At 44.4% G+C, this 19387-nt stretch overlaps 1 protein-coding gene across 3 annotated transcripts in view; it reads left to right on the forward strand.

The window, feature by feature from the left end:
- Window positions 1-19387, forward strand: part of DOCK2 (dedicator of cytokinesis 2) — a 452311-nt gene that overhangs the window by 75652 nt on the left and 357272 nt on the right. For all 3 annotated transcript variants that reach the window (XM_055555142.1, XM_055555143.1, XM_055555144.1), the window contains exons 16-22: window positions 834-906; window positions 1027-1130; window positions 3084-3267; window positions 3425-3522; window positions 7526-7615; window positions 8743-8843; window positions 9639-9773. In XM_055555142.1, coding sequence (XP_055411117.1) covers window positions 834-906; window positions 1027-1130; window positions 3084-3267; window positions 3425-3522; window positions 7526-7615; window positions 8743-8843; window positions 9639-9773 — 785 coding nt within the window. The remainder of the gene's footprint in view (window positions 1-833; window positions 907-1026; window positions 1131-3083; window positions 3268-3424; window positions 3523-7525; window positions 7616-8742; window positions 8844-9638; window positions 9774-19387) is intronic.

Here is a 19387-nt window from a genome sequence, read left to right on the forward strand (position 1 = left end):
AACATGCAGTGAAAGAATTCCCAGGTGACCCTCAGTTCTTTTGCTCTGAGATGCATAAGCAAGTGATTTTTGGGGATACTCATATTTCATCTCTGGAGCAGTGCCCACCGAAAACCTGAGTGGGTTTCCCATAGGTTGCTAAGCCTGAAATGCACCATACAGAGATTGCTGTGGAGCTTTGAGAGGTGGGGTAGTCCAGACCCAGGCCAAAAGCACCTCCATCAAGGATACAGCAAAGACTACTCACTAGACAGTGAGACTGGGTGACCGAGGGGTGATGCTCTTGGCTCAGTGTCCTTGGAGGAATAAGCATCTGAACATGTGTCTAGCCAAAGATGGGAATGAGCCCTAGGATGTCTCAAATATGATCAGATTCAAACATTTTTATTCATTTACATAAATGACAGTCTTCCAGCAAGCCCCCTAATGAGCATTGTTAATTTGCTAAGCCCTGCTGCAATTGCCTGAGCTCCTGGAGTGTGTAAGGAAATGTGCATCGTGCAGTTTGCAGTGCATCAAATCCTGCGCTAAAGTTATGTGACTTTTATATCAATTTGGGGAAATTCATTTTCCTCACTATAATTTACGGATCCCTTTTCATTGGCTGGGAATGCAATTTGCCAAATGGATTACATTTGGTACTTTATTTTCTCTTCATTGCTAGTTCTTATGTAATTTATTTACAGTTCATCAGGCTTGATGAATGGGTGATATATCAGCACACAGCACTCTCAGCTAAATGGTCAGGCTGCCTTTTTTGGGGGGAGGGCAGGATGCAGTGGGGAGGGCCATTTAACTAATCGTCTCCTGAGCTCTGGTTTCTGCCTGCTGAGGTGGCCGTCCCTATTGAAGACATGCAGAGGATCCACCTGCGATTCATGTTTCGACATCGGTCATCCCTGGAATGTGAGTACTAAATGGCATCTCTGCGGCCCTAAAAGGAGTGGGGTGGGATCACTCCTTTTGGTAGTGGGTGAGTGGCCCAGGTATCATTTTCTTTCCTAACCTCAAAAATGCCATTTTTAGCTAAAGACAAAGGAGAAAAGAACTTTGCCATGTCCTATGTGAAGCTGATGAAGGAAGATGGGACCACTCTGCACGATGGATACCACGACTTGGTTGTCCTAAAGGTACCATGTCTCTGTGCTGCGCTCAGCTGTGTTCGACTCTTTGTGACCCCATGAACTGTAGCCCGCCAGGTTCCTCTGTCCATGGGGTTTTTCAGGCAAGAATATTGGAGTGGGTCGCCATTTCCTCTTCCAGGGGATACTCCCCACCCAGGGACCAAACCAGTGTCTCCTGCATCTCCTGTATCACAGCAGATTCTTTACTTGCTGAGCCATCAGGGAAGCCCGTGAGCTGAGATTAACTCTGCAGCGAGGAGCATGTAGGAAGTGAGGGGAATATGGCAGGATTGCTTGGTAAATGAGAGAAAGGACCCCCAGTGACACGCCTCAGGGCTCTGCAGCTGTGAGACCTGGTAGAGTCTGGACTCCTCTGGGCCTACATGTCCTCATCTGCGAGCCCTCAGTGAGTGAGTGTGAGAATCACAAGAGTTATTCCACATAAACGTGACAGTGAGGGACGCATGGGACTCAGTAAGTGGGAGGCTGTCACACACAGAGTGGGCTTCGATTCTGTGAGACGCCTGTGGGATGTGCAGAAGACCAGCAAGAAATGTTTGAGAGACTCACCACTATAGTGAACAGAAAAACACATTAGCATTTAGGGTTCTGAGCCTGCTGTTGATTAACCTGGAGTCATCTCATGTGTCCTCCTGAGACATGTTTTCTTTTTCACACGGTGATGGTCGTATTTATGGCCATAAGATGACCCATGCAGAAGGGCCGTGTAGAAGAGTGTGGCTGTCAGCTGTGTTCTTCCTGCATTGTGAGACTTGCACTGTTCTTGAGAAGTGGGGGGTGTCTTCCTGATCGTACATGCTTCCCCACAACCCCACTCATGACAGTGGCATGCCTCTGCTGGCACCTGGCTGTAGGAAGGGAGGCAAAGGCTGTGGCTGTGGAACAGGCAAGGCTAAGTGGTCAGCACAAAGATCACACTCTTGCCCTTGACCTTCTCAGCCTTGGAGGCTGGGGTTGCCCTTTTTCTCTGGTCTGGACAGCAAAGACAGCCTCATCAAATCTTCATCACACGATACCCTTCTCTGAGTCTCTGTGACTTTTCCAGAATACTCCTTTTTTTCTTCTGTACATCCTCTGTTTTCTCATTTATGATGCGTCCAGGTAGTTCTTGGCTTAAAAGCCATTCTTCCTCAATAGATTTACAGTCCCATTTGCAGTCAGTTTTCAATTTAGTCACTTTCCTTAAGCCTCGGTCTCCTCCTCTGTAAGCTGGAGATGATGACAGTAATGCTGCTGCGATGCTTAAGTGATGTTCACCGAAGCACCACGAGCACTTTGTGCAGCCTCCAGCGCGGACTCGGGGCTCAGTACCCGTCACCTGCTGCAGTGCCTGTCTCTGGTCATTCACGTCAGCATGCCGAGGGACTGATGTGTCTGTCATTGCACGAAGTGTTCTGTACGCATTATGCCACCTAGTCCACTCAGACTTTCTAGAATTTGCTATGAAGCATAGGCAATATGCTTCATAATCAGTTTAATCAAGAGAAAAATGAGACACAGAGAGACAGAGGAATATATTCACAATAGCACAGGCTTGTGAACAGGGTCTAAATCCCTTCACTTTCAGAATCCAGTGCCTTTCCCTCTTTAATCTGATTCCTTATCCCGCTGGTGGGCTTGTTTGTGTTAAGATCTTATGAAAGTTAGAATGAACTAAAATATGCTATTTGGGAATCTTCAATTCCCTCTGTGCCATTAATGAAGTCTATAGAGCCTTCAAATATGGGAATGTTCAACCCCTTTCCCGTTAATGTAACCTTGGCATCTCATCTGCTTTGTGGAAAAATAGTCCTACCTTGCCAGCTGACATGCATCGCTCCTCTGATAACGTTCTCGCTGTTTCTGACTCCCTGCCTACAGTGTGTAACCCGGCCTTGCAAACTCTGTAGCACTGGGTGTGTACCTTCGGCTGGAAAGTAACTAGGGTGTTGTTTCCAGGGAGACAGCAAGAAAATGGAGGATGCCAGCTCTTACCTGACTCTTCCTTCTTACCGACACCACGTGGAGAACAAGGGGGCCACCTTGAGTCGAAGCTCCAGCAGTGTTGGGGGGCTGTCTGTCAGCTCCCGGGATGTCTTCTGCATCTCTACGCTAGTGTGCTCCACAAAGCTCACCCAGAATGGTACTGGAACCATTTAGAGCTCTGCGTGTGTGTGTGTGTGTGTGTGTGTATGTATGTGTTTGTGTGTATGTGTATGTGTAGGCAGGCCCGGGGAGGTGCTGATGTGGACAGTTTAGGCCAGTAAATAGTAATTCTGCTTGTCTGGACTCTATTTTAGTGGGCCTGCTCGGTTTGCTTAAGTGGCGTATGAAACCACAACTGTTACAGGAGAATTTAGAAAAATTGAAGATTGTTGATGGAGAAGAAGTGGTAAAGGTAAGTGGGACGTCATTTTGCCTGTTTTCATCCACCAGGGACAGACCTTTAAGTCATGAGTGGCTTCGGGGAAGAGATAAAGTGTTCAGGGAGACAGGACAGATTTTCTTCTGACAATGGGAGACAGTGTCCCAAATTCTCATTAGAAGCCTTTATTGATAAAGCTGGGGGATGATGTGGTTCAGTGACGCTGAATGCTGAGCAGGAGAAAAGCATGGCTGTCCTCAGTCGCTGGAAATAGATCAACATTGGTATAGATCCCAGCTCGAACACTAGCCAACTTCATGTGGTAGTATTACCAATATGACGCATTTGGCAGAGTTGTAATGAGCTTTCAAGATGAAAAATATTTAAAAATTACTCAGCAAATCTCTTACACATAATGTACAATAATTGAACTAAAGCATATGAAACATACAAGGTTAAACAAGGAGTAAATATTTACTTTTGTTGTTATAAGTTGCTATAGTAGTGTAATCTCTCAGTATTATCTACATGTTGCTATTAGAAATAAAAAGTCTTCTTGTTTCCACTTCTTTGAGAATGTTATGTGTTAAACATGAGAAAAAGGAAGACATCAATGCTCACATTTTAAGTGAAACAAGCAGAAAACAATGCAGATGTCAGATGTTTTATTGTGTCCACATGGTGGTGGAGAATATAGTGTCTGAAGTATAAATCTAATTAAAGCAACCCTCTTTCCAGCATTATGAGTTGGGAAAAGTGTTTCCTGGTGATCTTGTTTCTGTCAGGAACTCAGTACAGCTGGAAACTCTGAGACTTTATGTAGTAGCTCTGTGTTTTGACTGTAGGAAATATTGACACATGTCCTAGGGGGAAGGTAGCTATCAAGTTTCAGTTAATTGCCCATAGAAGGAGAAGCAAGGGTCGAATTTCAAGATCAATGCTTTAATTGTGCACCATTGACCCACCTACCCAGTTCAGCAGTGGCAGAGATTCTCCTCCAGACATTCTTTTACAAGGTCTGTCACCTTTCAGATCAGATCAGATCAGTCGCTCAGTCGTGTCCGACTCTTTGCAACCCCATGAATCGCAGCACCCCAGGCCTCCCTGTCCCTCACCAACTCCCGGAGTTCACTCAGACTCACATCCATCGAGTCAGTGATGCCATCCAGCCATCTCATCCTCTGTCCTCCCCTTCTCCTCCTGCCCACAATCCCTCCCAGCATCAGAGCCTTTTCCAGTGAGTCAACTCTTCGCAAAGTACTGGAGTTTCAGCTTTAGCATCATTCCTTCCAAAGAAATCCCAGGGCTGATCTCCTTCAGAATGGACTGGTTGGATCTCCTTGCAGTCCAAGGGACTCTCAAGAGTCTTCTCCAACACCACAGTTCAAAAGCATCAATTCTTCGGCGCTCAGCCTTCTTCACAGTCCAACTCTCACACCCATACATGACCACTGGAAAAACCATAGCCTTGACTAGACGAACCTTTGTTGGCAAAGTAATGTCTTTGCTTTTGAATATGCTATCTAGGTTGGTCATAACTTTCCTTCCAAGGAGTAAGCGTCTTTTAATTTCATGGCTGCAGTCACCATCTGTAGTGATTTTGGAGCCCAGAAAAATAAAGTCTGCCACTGTTTCCACTGTTTCACCATCTATTTCCCATGAAGTGGTGGGACCGGATGCCATGATCTTCATTTTCTGAATGTTGAGCTTTAAGCCAACTTTTTCACTCTCCACTTTCACTTTCATCAAGAGGCTTTTGAGTTCCTCTTCACTTTCTGCCATAAGGGTGGTGTCATCTGCATATCTGAGGTTATTGATATTTCTCCCGGCAATCTTGATTCCAGCTTGTGTTTCTTCCAGTCCAGCGTTTCTCATGATGTACTCTGCATATAAGTTAAATAAACAGGGTGACAATATACAGCCTTGACGAACTCCTTTTCCTATTTGGAACCAGTCTGTTGTTCCATGTCCAGTTCTAACTGTTGCTTCCTGACCTGCATACAAATTTCTCAAGAGGCAGATCAGGTGGTCTGGTATTCCCATCTCTTTCAGAATTTTCCACAGTTTATTGTGATCCACAGTCAAAGGCTTTGGCATAGTCAATAAAGCAGAAATAGATGTTTTTCTGGAACTCGCTTGCTTTTTCTGTGATCCAGCGGATGTTGGCAATTTGATCTCTGGTTCCTCTGCCTTTTCTAAAACCAGCTTTAACATCAGGAAGTTCATGGTTCACATATTGCTGAAGCCTTTAGGCAGCTGGAAAAGTCATCTCAAAGGGTATTCTATTGTCTTCCTTTGCATTCTATTTTTCTTTTTATCAAAAAATTGTTATTGACATATACTCTACATATCTTAAGACAACAGAGCACTTATCTTAAAAGTACAGTTCAGTGTGTTTCTACACATGTACATAACTGCAGAGGAACCAGAGATCAAATTGCCACTATCTGCTGGATCATGGAAAAGCAAGAGTATTCCAGAAAAACTACTTCTACTATTTCTGCTTCATTGACTACGCTAAAACCTTTGACTGTGTGGATCACAACAAACTGTGGAAAATTCAAACTATGGAAAAGAGATGGGAATATCAGACCATCTTGCCTGCCTCCTGAGAAACCTGTATGCAGGTCAAGAAGAACAGTTGAAACTGGACATGGAAGAGTAGACTGGTTCAAAATCGGGAAAGGAGCACGTCAAGGCTGTACATTGTCACCCTGCTTATTTAACTTATATATAGAGTACATCATGCGAAATGTCTGGCTGGATGAAGCACAAGCTGGAATCAACATTGCCAGGAGAAATATCAATAACCTCAGATATGCAGATGACACCACCCTTATGGCAGAAAGTGAAGAAGAAGCAAAGAGCCTCTTGATGAAAGTGAAAGAGGAGAGTGAAAAAGCTGGATTTAAACTCAACATTCAAAAAACAAAGATCATAGCATCTGGTCCCATCATTTCATGGCAAATAGATGGGGAAACAGTGGAAACAGTGACAGACTTTATTTTTTGGGACTCCAAAATCACTGCAGATGGTGACTGTAGCCATGAAATTAAAAGATGCTTGCTCCTTGGAAGAAAAGTTATGACCAACCTAGACAGCATATTAAAAAGCAGAGACATTACTTTGCCAACAAAGGTCCATCTAGTCAAAGCTATGGTTTTTCCAGTGGTCATGTATGGATGTGAGAGTTGGACTATAAAGAAAGCTGAGCACCAAAGAATTGATGCTTTTGAACTGTGGTGTTGGGACTCTTGAGAGTCCCTTGGACTGCAAGGAGATCCAACCACTCAATCCTAAAGGGAATCAATCCTGACTGTTCATTAGAAGGACTGATGCTGAAGCTGAAGCTACAATACTTTCGCCATGTGATGTGAAGAATTGAATCATTAGAAAACATTCTGATGCTGGGAAAGATTGAAAGCAGGAGGAGAAGGGGACGACAGGATGAGATGGTTGGATGTCATCACTGACTCAATTGCCATGAGTTTGAACAAGCTCTGGGTAATGGTGAAGGACAGGGAAGCCTGGCATGCTGCAGTCCACAGGGTCGCAATGTATCCAACACGACTGAGCGACTGAATAGCAACAACAACACAACTGTGTACCCACCACCTAGATCAACATACAGTCCATTTGTATCACTGCAGTAGATTCTCCCTTACCCCTTCTTAGTCGGTAACCCATTCAAGGGTAACCAGTAAGCTACCAAGCTTACCACCATCATCACAGATGGGTTTTTGCCTGTTACTGAATTTCATAAAAATAGAGTGATAATAAACATACATTTTGTGTCTTGACTTACCTTACTCTGTACAATGCTCACAAGAGTTATAGTCATCTTTCTACATAGAAGTAGTTTGCTCACTTTTATTGGTGAAGATGGACAACTGGCTTGCTCCAGTTTCTGGCTCTTGTGAGGAACGCACCTCCTGAACATGGCACATGGTGTGTGCCTTCATTCTTTCGGGTAAACACAGAGAGGTGGGACTTCTGTGTCACCTGAATCTTATGAGACCTCTGTTATCTTGCCCAGTTTCTCCAGGACACTCTGGATGCACTCTTCAACATCATGATGGAGCATTCTCAAAGTAATGAGTATGACATCCTCGTCTTTGATGCTTTGGTAAGAGAGAGCAGCCAGTGTTTTGTGACGTTAGGTGCTAACATAGTGTCTCACTGTGAGAACATGGAGAACTTAAGGCCCACGTGGACTTTTCCATGAATTTTTTTGGAAGCATTGTAACATTCAAAGGAGTTCCTGTTGCCCTTGTTAGTTTTGAGTTGATTTGAAAGCATGGGCAGAAAGATTAAAATAGGAGTGTTCAAATGTTGATGGTGGTTTGGCCCTGGTTGAAAGTACATGAAGCTGAATATCATGAATATTCACTTGGGCTGTCCATGAATTCTGGGAGAGAATTCTTGGTCAGGTTGTAAAGCACCCCAAATGTTTCCTAACTCTTTTACTTTCTTCCTCCTCATTGTCTCCAATTTAGCAGTCAGTACACTCCTCTACCTATCTAGACCATCTTTCAGTAGGTGGTACACCATTCAGATCTGTCTTCTTCCCGTCTTTTGAAATGCTCTGTGCCTCCTCTTGGGCTTCCCTGGTGGCTCAGAGGTTAAAGCATCTGTCTGCAATGTGGGAGACCTGGGTTCAATCCCTGGGTCAGGAAGATCTTGCTGTCCCAGCTCACATCTTTTCAGTGTCATATCAAAATAAACATAAGAAACATCCACATTAAGATGTCAGTGACCAACAAAGTATGAATGTGTCAACCCTTTGTGTCAGTGGCATTTACACTTTTAAAGGACTAACTTGGAGACAACAGTGACTTAGCCCATTGCTTCCCGAGAGGGCTTCCTATAAAGCTAGCCTGAAGGAGAAATGTTTCCTGAAGAACTCTCACTTGAGAACTCAGGGGAGTGCTGAACCTTGCCCAGCTCTCTTGGAGATTCACAGTGCACAGAAGCATGTAGAAGGCTCTGATAAGTCCTGCAATAAAGAAAGTAGTCTAAGGTTGATAACTTGAGATTTCTCAAACTTGACTGGCTGTGAAACCCTTTTATCTTATGAAACCCTTCATGAAACCCTTTATAGAAGAGATGTTACCATAATGTAAAGGACTAAAGATACGTTAGTGAACTAATTCCTGGGCAAAAGAATTTGATAGGGATTTAGTTGTACTGTGTAACTATGACTTCCTGTCCTGGGTCTGCCCCCAAACACTGACTCCTTGCCTCTTTCTGAAGATCTACATAATAGGTCTCATTGCTGACCGGAAGTTCCAGCATTTCAACACTGTCCTGGAGGCTTACATCCAACAGCATTTCAGTGCTACCCTAGCTTACAAGTAAGTAACTGCGAACCCTCTGCTTGTCCTGCCAGGGTGCGAGGGCACAAGAAGCTTGAGTAGTTTCTTTTTGTCACCACACTGTGTGAGTTCTATATTTTCTGACAAAACCCCATCTGGCCTGTGTTCTTTGGATTAAATAAAAATACGCAAACTCATAGGTTAGTATGAATATTTTATGGTGACAGAAGTACATGGCAGTGTTTGCTCATTCATTCATTCAGTTAGTCAGCTATCATTTATTGAACAACTATTTGTGATAGTCAAGGCTGGAGAAAAGAAGGTGTATATGACAAGTGGCTCAGTATTGTTTATGTACAGAGGGCTGAGGGCTAGAGGTCAGAGATGATGCTGGAAAAGGTGAAGGAGCCTGGAAAAGCAGGCCACGTAGTTCGAAGTCTACCTTGCTGGTAATAAAGAAACAAAATTCCCAAACAAAGGAGCTCCATGATATTAAAAGAACATTTTCTGTGGGAAGAAAAAACTGAAAAGAACATCATGACCACCACCATCCGCACTCACAACTTCACTGTGGCTGGTTTTCCAGTGAAAAGATTTTTTTTCTATTGGTTTTTTTCTTTGCTGGCTTTTTGTGGGCAGGAAATACTTATTCATTCCCTGTATTAAATGTATATTTTTAAGCAGAGTTATTTTTATGATGTAAATAAGTGAGTGAGCTTGGCTGTACTACCATCTTTAACCTTTGATTGAATGCCTTGTAATTTACTAAGCAAACTAATTACCATGCTGTGGGTTGAAAAGAGATGTATTTTGAAAATATAATCCCTTATTCAGGAAATTGATGACGGTGCTGAAGACTTACTTGGACACCTCCAGCAGAGGAGAGCAATGTGAACCAATCCTAAGAACACTGAAAGCTTTGGAATATGTATTCAAGTTCATTGTTCGGTCGAGGACATTATTTTCACAGTGAGTACTTGTTCTGTAAGATTGATTGATTAGCTCTGCAATTCCTCTGGGACACAACAGTATTTGTGCCATTGGAGAAACTCTTTCACAAAATTACAGCCAGCCATTGATTAAAAACAACTTAAAAATCCAACTTAGAGATTTATGAATAGGTGATAATTGTTCCAAGTTCATTTGGAGAGGGAAAAAAAAAAGAAATCATGTGTTGAAGAGTTATGTTTCCTCCAGTGAATATGATTTGTGATTTGAGGCTCTTCTGCATTTCACCTAACATTCTTCATTTGATCTGAGATATGATGAAAGCTTTCCAGGAATCTATATTCCATGGGGATAGGGAAGCAGAACTCAGAAAATCTGACATTTATTTGGCTCTAGAAGGATGTGCATGAAGATGAGCTGTTATTTGCAGTTGACCTGCCTATCTGTGAAATCCTAGTGGCCAAAAAGGGAGCTGACATGTTAGAGCACCTAAGAGATTTGATATGTGATGGTCACTACCACAGAGGTTAACTGCATTTTTAAAAGACTTTAGAGATGGAGTCAATCCAATGCAACCTGAAAAATAACAATTTATGTTCATACTAGCTACAAGGTGAAGTTAGGCAGGGGATTGGTTGTGTGTATGACCGAGTTGGCTGTGTGTTACGGGAAATAAGAAGTAGCATACGGTAAACGTACTGTCTGGATTCTTACCAAGCTGACTCAGGGGGAAACAGAATTTTGTTTTATTTAGCACTATTGAAAAATCTCAGAGTAGTTGGCCGTAGGTATGGCTGGATCCAGATGCTTGGTGCCACTCAGCGAGTCTCTGTCTCTCTAGATCTTGGCTCTGCTTCTTTTGTTGGTCGCCTTTTGAGGCAAGTTGTCCAATGTGGAAGCTACCAGAACCTCAGATTCATATTCTACTAGCTTAAGCAATTCTAGGTTCCCTGTTGTTATACCAAAATCCTATGCCAAGAACTATCTGATCATGTGCTAAGATGTTAAATAGTGTGACCACGGGAATGAATATGTAGATTGTGCACTTATGGTCTCATGTCCACCTCTGGAGCCATGGGTCATGTCAACAACTTACGGTATGAACTTGTTTACTTGGAGGACCGTGTCCCCCCCAAGTAGAAGTCGGTAACTCATCATTTTGACCAAGACTCTGGATGAGTTATGGAAGATTCATACTCAAAGTCTACTGAAATGGGTAATCATTTGAGATTCTCCTTTTTAGAATTCTTTGATATTTCAGTTGATGAATAGAAAGAGATGAGTGTTTTAAACCATGTCACAAAGCGTATGTCATTTAGGCTATTTTAAAATTGAAGGATCTGTTTCAATTCCTCTATTTTGTCAGATAGTCAAGGTGAAGATCGCGTATTGAAGTCTAAGGGGTATTCTTCCAAATTCAAGAGATACTTGTCAATTGTTTAAAAAACAGCAGGGGACAATTGTGAGTCTTGGAAGTGGTCAAGGATTCAAATATTATAATTCCAGATTAGGCCATGATATCTTATCCCATCTCCACATGAGAACTTTAGATCTAACAAGAACGTTTTTTCCGTGTGTCATATCTTATGCCTTCTGATTTCTGTCTCTTCTATCCATCCCTCCCTCCCTCCCTCCCTCTCTCCCTCCCTCCCTCCTTCCTTATCTTACCTCTCTTAGTCTTCGTCTGTTTCTTCCAGTGGAACACAGGGCATTTGTACATTTGCTTTCTTCCTTTCTACCTGAAGGTCTCTCATCTTGCAAAGGCCCCAGATCTTCATTCAGTACAAATTCAGTGCTATTGGAACTCTAAGTGATTTTTGGCTTCTTAAGAAGAGGGATAATCTGTTATTCTCTGCTGTACTCCCAGCATAGAATATATAGAACATAATTGATACTCAAAAAATGTCTGTTGGATGAAGTGCATTTTGGGGACTAGAAGATGTCTCTAAGGTGACCCAGACATAATCTTGAATCTTCTCTCATAAACAGAAATGTAGGCTGACCAGCAAGGAGTATCTAGGACCTCATGCTGAGGTAAGGTAGGTCTTGCTCATTCTAGACTCTTTCATGATGAATTCTCTTCAGCAGAGCCTCAAGGACATTAGGAAGTAATGGTGGTATTTTTGCAAACTAAGAGGACATTTCTGAATGGTAGATAGCTCTTTCAGTGCTTTGAGATTTCTAAGCCAGCTGGTAGGAAATCGTTAATATAATTATTGCTTTCAGAGCTTATTGTGTTTCTGTTTCCTGTTATTCCTTTGTCTTCTTTCCTCATGTGCACAGTTACAGCTGATCCATTAGTTGTTCCTTACCATCTTTTCTTTGTGCATACTGCACACGAGCATTTACAGGGGCTAGGGATTTTCCTGTATCAATATGCAGGATGCAGTTGGGTGAGAGAGGAAGAAAACTTGTTGAGAAGGACTGGGATTTTTAAAAGGACTGTTCATTTCTAGCACATCAGTTCAGTTCAGTTGCTCAGTCGTGTCTGACTCTTTGTGACCCCATGGACTGCAGCACGCCAGGCTTTCCTGTCCATCACCAACTCCTGGAGCTTGCTCAAACTCATGTCCATCAAGTCAGTGATGCCATCCAACCATCTCATCCTCTCTTATACCCTTTTCCTCCTCCTTTAGTCTTTTCCATCATCAGGATCTTGTCCAATGAGTCAGCTCTTCGCATCAGGTGGCCAAAGTGTTGGAGCTTCACCTTCAGTATCAGCCAAAGAAAATGATTTTCCTGTCCCCTCTCTTTATGTCACTAGCTCCTGAGTCAAAGTCTGGGTGGGTGTCTCTGGCACATACCTGTACCGTAGTTACAGCGGAGCAGGTTTGAGCTTCTCTAAGAGGGGAAAAATGTGGAGAATTCTAAATTGTAGGAAACGTGTCAAAAAATGCTGAGTGGCCAAAAACGTGACCAATATCCACTGGGCTTTTCTTGAATGACTGAGCCCCTTAGAGGTATAGTGCATAGTGAGGAATACTCAGAAGGAGCTGAAGTGATTCTGTTCTGGGTGTTGAGATTCTCCACAAAACCCCTTGCAGTGACTTTTATCCTGAAGCTCAGACAGCCAGCTGAGCAGATCCCCAGGGTTTCTGAGTCTGTAGAATTAGAGCCTGCAGTAGCCTGTGCTTCCCTCATCCACATGATGGACATTCCCGTAAGAGCACCCCTTCCTGTGGCCAGGCACATGAAACAGACCGCAGAATTCCTATACACCTGACTTCTCAAATGAGAGAGGATCAAGAGCCCAGGTCTGCAATAGCATGGCTTCCACGTGTCTGTGCCGCTTATAAAGCCTAGCCCTGCTGTAGGCCGGAGCACAGGGGTTGCTGTGGGCTGTGGTTATACCCACTCTGTCCTGGGCAGTGTCAGCTCAGTGATGGGCAGTGCTTCCTCTGCACACTTCCATCCCCATAAGCACCTGCCTTAGTGAGTGACCCAGGCCCTCTGAGCTACAGTTTCCTCATTTGTAAATGAGGATAAACCAGCTTTATCCTAGTGTTTTGATGGTGAAATGAGATTATATGCACAAAGTTTCTATGTAGTATATGATATTTATTCCACAAGCAAAATAAATCTGTTAGCTGTTATGTTTTCACCTAGTAGAGACAGAAAGGGTTTTTGTTTCAAACACTCAAATTTAAAGTAGAAAGTGAAGTTTTGTGTCTCGATTCATGCTCAGAGTTTGGTTTACTGTTCATGCTGTGCGACATGCTTCTTGCTCTGTAATTTTTAGGAAGAGGGACACCTTTACCAGGCGTCAGTGCTGTTTGAGGCCCTCAGTGGAGGGAGTATTTACAGCCATGAACTCATCCAGGTCTCTTGCTGGCCCCGTGCACGGCCCCCACTGTGTCTGCAGTTCCCACTTGCCTTGTGTGTGTGGTCAGGCCCTTTGGCCCGAGCAGCTATGTGCCCAGCTCTCTCTGTTCCTTGCCTGCTCTACTAGTCTTTTCTTTTGCATCGTGTCTTCTGCCATCATTACAGACCTGCTTAGTTCTTGCTTCCTTCTCCTCTTCCTCCTTTTAGCCCTCTCCAGAGGGCTGGTCTGCTGTCACATGCTCCTCCTTCACCACGCTCATCCACACCCTTGGCTGGGGAGGCGGTCAGCTCTGGGCTTAAAGGCACCATCTCTGGAGCTAGGCTGCTTGGGTTTGAATTCTGCATTTGAATCCTACCACTACCGATTACTAAGGTTTATGACTTTGGACAGATTACTTAATCTGCCCGAAGCTCAGTTTCCTTGTGTATAAAACAGGCATGTATTGAACAAGCAACAAGCCTTTCAGGGTGGTTGTGCAAACGGATGAACTAATGGGCATCTGGGAGCTGGACAGTGCTTGTTGCATAGCAAGTACCCCCAGCTCTGATTCCCTGCTTGGTGCACGTCACCCATTACTTCCATCAGCCTTCACACACGTGCTCATCTCCTGACCTCATCTCCTCTCTCACTCCGTGCTGGCCTCGCAGGCCCCTCTGCTGTGCCTCAGCCTCCCACTGCAGGGCGTTCGCACCCTTCCAAGACACCCACTTGCTCACCCCCTGACCTCTCTTACAGCTCCCCTGTGTATGATGGCACCCACTGCCCCTGGCACTCTTGATTGCCCTCCTGTTCACTCTGCTTTTTGTCAGTTTTCCTCCTTGTGGAACCGATCACATGTTAGAAGTTATGACATCCTAGCCCTCTCCCTGCTAGAGCGTCAGCTCCATGAGTCTGATTATTTTGTTCTAAGCACTATTTTGTTCTCAAGCACTGAGAACAGCACCCAGCACATAGTAGGTATGTTCAGTTGCTCAGTCATGTCCGGCTCTTGGTGACCCCAGGGACTGTAGCTTGCCAGGCTCCTCTGTCCATGGGATTCTCCAGGCAAGAATACTGGAGTGGGTTGCCATGCTCTCTTCCAGGGGATCTTCCTGATTCAGGGATCAAACCCATGTCTCTTGTGCCGCCTGCATTGGCAGGTGGGTTCTTTACCATTAGTGCCACCTGGGAAGCCCCACATAAGAGGTACTGCTTCAGTAAGAAATGGTGCAGCACATCTATCCCCCTTTCACAAATGAGGAAGCTGAGGCTCAATTCAAGCTCAAAGGTCACACAGCCAAGAATCAGTAGGGCAAGTTTCACATTCCACCTCATCTGAATAAGCATATTCAAGAACTGGAACTGGACCATGCAAGTGTGAGTGGGGCTGGCCAGGAGGAGCTGTCCTGAGAGGGAGCAGCTCTGGCTGGAAGGGTCAGCTGCTGTTAGCTGCTGGGGCTGCGGAGAGGCGCAAGGCTGTGTGGGTATAAGTGCTATCATCCACCCCTAAGCACAGTAGGGCTTCAGTGAAGACAGTGATGACTTGGAGCAGGAGTTTTCAGGAAGGTTATCCCCCCAGCATGGTGATGCTGCCCCTGCTACCCTGGCTTTGTCTGCATGATCTCCTAAGAATGAAGAAAAGCTGTCGTGGGGCCGGCCCAGCTGAGCTCACATACTTTGGAAACAAGTCAGGGATAGAGGAGTGCACTGAGCATCCTCATGGGAGCAGCAGGGTCTCCAGGGGTCTCCCTGCTCCCCAGCCCTCCCCATCCTGGGAAGGCTGGCTAGGCTGGCTGTGGCAGGCACCGTGCTGTTCGTCTGCACCGGGGATGCTGCTCCACTAACACAGGCTGGGAGGAGCACAGCTCTCACCTCGAGCAGACGCCCGCCAGCCTGGCTGTGTGGCGTCCTTGCCCTTCCTCTAATTGCCTGCAGCAGCAGATGACTCCATGCTCCCTGATGCCCGCTTTTGCCTGTTTATTTTGCATCTTGCTTTATTCTTCCTGTCCTGGCCTCCCCCACCCCTCCCCCGCCTCCACCTCATCTTTCCACCAGTTCAGTTTCTTCTTATGTAAATATTATGTACTAGCCTATCCTCCAGGCCATGAATATGTTAGGCAGCAAGGCTATGCGCATAAAGCTCAGGCATGCCCAGTGTAGCCTGCAGCCAGAGAGAATACATAAGCCTCTGCTTTGTTAAACACATGTGAATTTAACTCGAAGGTACCTGCCACTGTGATTTGCTTTCATTGTTCACATATGAATAAATATTAAAATGTAATCATCTGTTTATGCTGAGGATGGGTCGGCATGCTGGTCATATTGCTATTCCTGTTTCTCTTGCATGTAATTTGTTTGCATATTAATGCCATTTTTTCCTGTGTGAGCCTTGGTTTTCAGCTTTGAATATAATTTCACTTTTTGACGACAGTAATGGCTCAGTAAACTTCACAATTGCAGTTAATGGAATTATTTTATGATGACATTAGCTTGGCATCAGATCAGAACGGAGAAAACTGTCATCAAACAGATATCATCAAGCGGTTACTTTTCTTTAATTTATTATCTATCTAATGAGTTTCTACAGGGCAAAGGGGAGGTAACAGCCTGTTTCTTACAAACATATGTGAAAGCACTTTGAAAATCATTAAGTAAATTCTCCTTATTATAACATGAAATTGCACGTATACATGCTTTTCAGTCGTGTCCGACTCTGTGTGACCCCATAGTCGGCACCCCACCAGGCTCCCCCATCCCTGGGATTCTCCAGGCAAGAACACTGGAGTGGGTTGCCATTTCCTTCTCCAATTTAAAACCGCTTTCTTTCTCCTTTGTATATGGAGATATTGATAAACTCTTATTGAGCACCTATTATGTGCTAAGGACTTTGTTAAGTGTGGGGAATTCTTAAATTAATGTCAGACTTCCTCATATAGTGGCAGTTTAGTGGGCGAGACAGACATGCATGCCAGCAGTCAAATGCCAGCATGCCTGGAATAAGCAATGAGATATGATTCAGCAGAAGCTTGCAAATGGCTCCTGGGGGCAGACAGGTTTGAATGACAGACTCCGCCTCAGGAGGATCTGTCTTTCTTCTCAGGGGAAGTGATCTTTTAAACTAGACATTGAAAGGTATTCATGAATTCTGCCCATGGAAGAAAGGAGAATCAAAAATTTCAAGTAGAAGGAACAACGTATGACATAGAACTTAGTCTGAGGACCCTTGATAAAGCATCTCCTTTGTGTATGGCCCTGTATCATTCTTCACTGTACCTCACTGAATACTCACGACAGTCCTGCACAGTATCAGTATTATTATATTCATTTTATAGTCATTTTACAGAAAGGGAAATTGAGGCCCAGAGAGGCACAGAAAGTGACTCTAGGTCACGCAGTTAGATGCTGGCAGGGAGGGATCTGACATCAAAGTCTCAGTTCTTTATTTTATCCTGTGCCCACCAATGAACAGCACTTTCGTGGAATCATGGCTAGTGGGTGAAGCTGCGGTGGTGGAGGAGCGAGGTTGTGTTTGAAGTAAGGAGTTGAAGCTAGATCGTGAAACACCTTGAAAGTTAGACCAAGGAGTCTGATGCCACCCTCTGCTCTTGGGGGTATTGGCATAGATGCTGCTCTCCTCAGTCACAGCGCAGGGTGCTACCCCGGGGAGGGTACAGACTCATCCCCTGGGATCAGATGAAAATATTAAAGTTTCTTAATTTTGTCCTAAGATGAAGAAGTTAAACTTTATAACATTTGACTTAGAATAGTAGGTGGATATAATTTATATATAAACAGGCATGTAAATCATACTTAAACATTTTTTCTCATAGGAACAGTTTTGGAAACTGCTGTTTATGGCAGTGGGGAGCCATCACAATTCTAAAGCAGGGGGTTAACATGATTAGATTAATGTTTTAGAAAGATTAGTACAGAAGTAAGGTTAGTACAAGGGCTTCCCTGGTGGCTCAGGCAGTAAAGAATCTGCCTGCAATGTGGGAGACCTGCGTTCAATCCCTGGCTTAGGAAGATCCCCTGGAGGAGGGCATGGCAACACACTCCAGTATTCTTGCCTGGAGAATCCCAATGGACAGAGAAGCCTGGCGGGCTACAGTTCACGGGGTTGCAAAGAGTCAGACACGACTGAACGACTAAGCACAACACAGCACAAGGTTAGTACATGGGCAATGGAGGAGGGGAGGCAGGCGCTCAATAATGAAGCTACTATAATAACCCAGGTGAGAAGACTTGAGCCGAGACAGTCACAGCGAGGCTGGAGAAGAAGGGAAGCAGGAAGGTCAGGGTTTACAGATGGCAGGATTGAACTAATTGAACGTGTGAGTGAGATTGATGGAGGGGGACCGTCAGCTGATCTGCCACTGCACTGTGGTCCGTTTTATCAGGTTTTGCTCATCAGCATGATGAGTGAAGGGAGGAGGAGGTTTGGGGGAGAAGATGATGTGTTTGGGACATGTGAAACTGGTAGTATTTACTGGCATGGGCAGATGGAAATGCACAGCAGGCTGTTAGATACAGATTTGGAGTTCAGGGGAGTGGAGAATGGAGATACGGTTTTGGTAGAAATTGATCTCCTTTGGTAGAAAGGCATTTGAAGCTGTAGCACAAGGTGAGCAATGCTATAAAACTCAGAATGGAATGCAGGAGATTAGCATATTGGAAGGATGATGAGGGGAGAGTCCTGGGGAAGGAGGATGAGGAAGCGAAACAGGAAGACGAGGAGGAGCCAGGAAAGGGAACATTTCCAGGAGGGCGTGTCAGTAGTATCAACCATTACTCTGAGGTCCTGGGAACTGAAAACTGATCAGGAGCAAGGTATTTCGCATTTAGGAGATCTTTGGTGAATCAGCCAAACCTCTCCCAGAGTTTAGCCTCTTTCCTAATATCCAGCCAGGAGGCCACTGTGGGCAGAGGGATCAGGCTTTGACTGATTTCCAGGCATCTGCATGTGAAATCACTTACCCTGTGGGTTGCTCTTTGCCAGGGTATACTCCTGGACTGCCTTTTCCCCACCATCCCTCAGAGGCTGAGCCAATTGCTTCCTATTTGTTTCCAATCTCACACTCTGGTTACAGCATAGCGTAAAATGCTGGTCCTATTTGCTTCCATTGTCCCTTGAAATGGTTTAATTTTGCAGAACAAGATGTTATCTATAGTTAAGGGAAAAAGCCATGAGGACACAGCATATTCATTCTTTCAGGTTGAAGCGGTAAAAGATTTCCTTTTTCTGTTAACTCCACGTTAGAAGTCTAGGAGTTAGCTTGCTGACAGAATCTTTGCCTTTGCACAAAAATAATTGTTTCTGTCAAATGCTAAGGTTGACAGTTCCTCAGAGAATGACTTGGGTGGTAGATCGATTTACTGATAAATATGTAGGTTTGTGAAATGTGCTTGCAAATCCCTTGGACCTAAATATGAACATGCAGTATAAGAAAGGGTCTAGTTTGCCAGAGGGGTGAAATTCACCAGGCTCACCTAATTGTTGGGGATGCTGATCTGAGTCAAAGGACTCAATGTACTCTATGATCTCTTTCAAATCCACTTAAGGCAGGCATCACCCCAAGTACAAGTATTGTTTCCTTAATAGGAAGTGCTGAATAATAGTAAGATTGTATGGAAAAACTGGAACAAAATTTCAGCCAACCCAGTACGTTACTCAGTTGTTTCTTATTGTGTCTTTGGGATGGATGGGAAGCTAAAAAGGACTTAGTTATGGGGTACATAAGATCACTTTCCTTCACATCTCCAAACTAGTTCCTCTGTGTCTCAGATCTACTCGCCTAACACAGCCAGGTGCAAAGACATTCATTCAATTCAG

The sequence above is a fragment of the Bubalus kerabau genome, chromosome 18 (assembly GCF_029407905.1).
Source record: "Bubalus kerabau isolate K-KA32 ecotype Philippines breed swamp buffalo chromosome 18, PCC_UOA_SB_1v2, whole genome shotgun sequence".
NCBI classification, from domain to species: domain Eukaryota; kingdom Metazoa; phylum Chordata; class Mammalia; order Artiodactyla; family Bovidae; genus Bubalus; species Bubalus kerabau.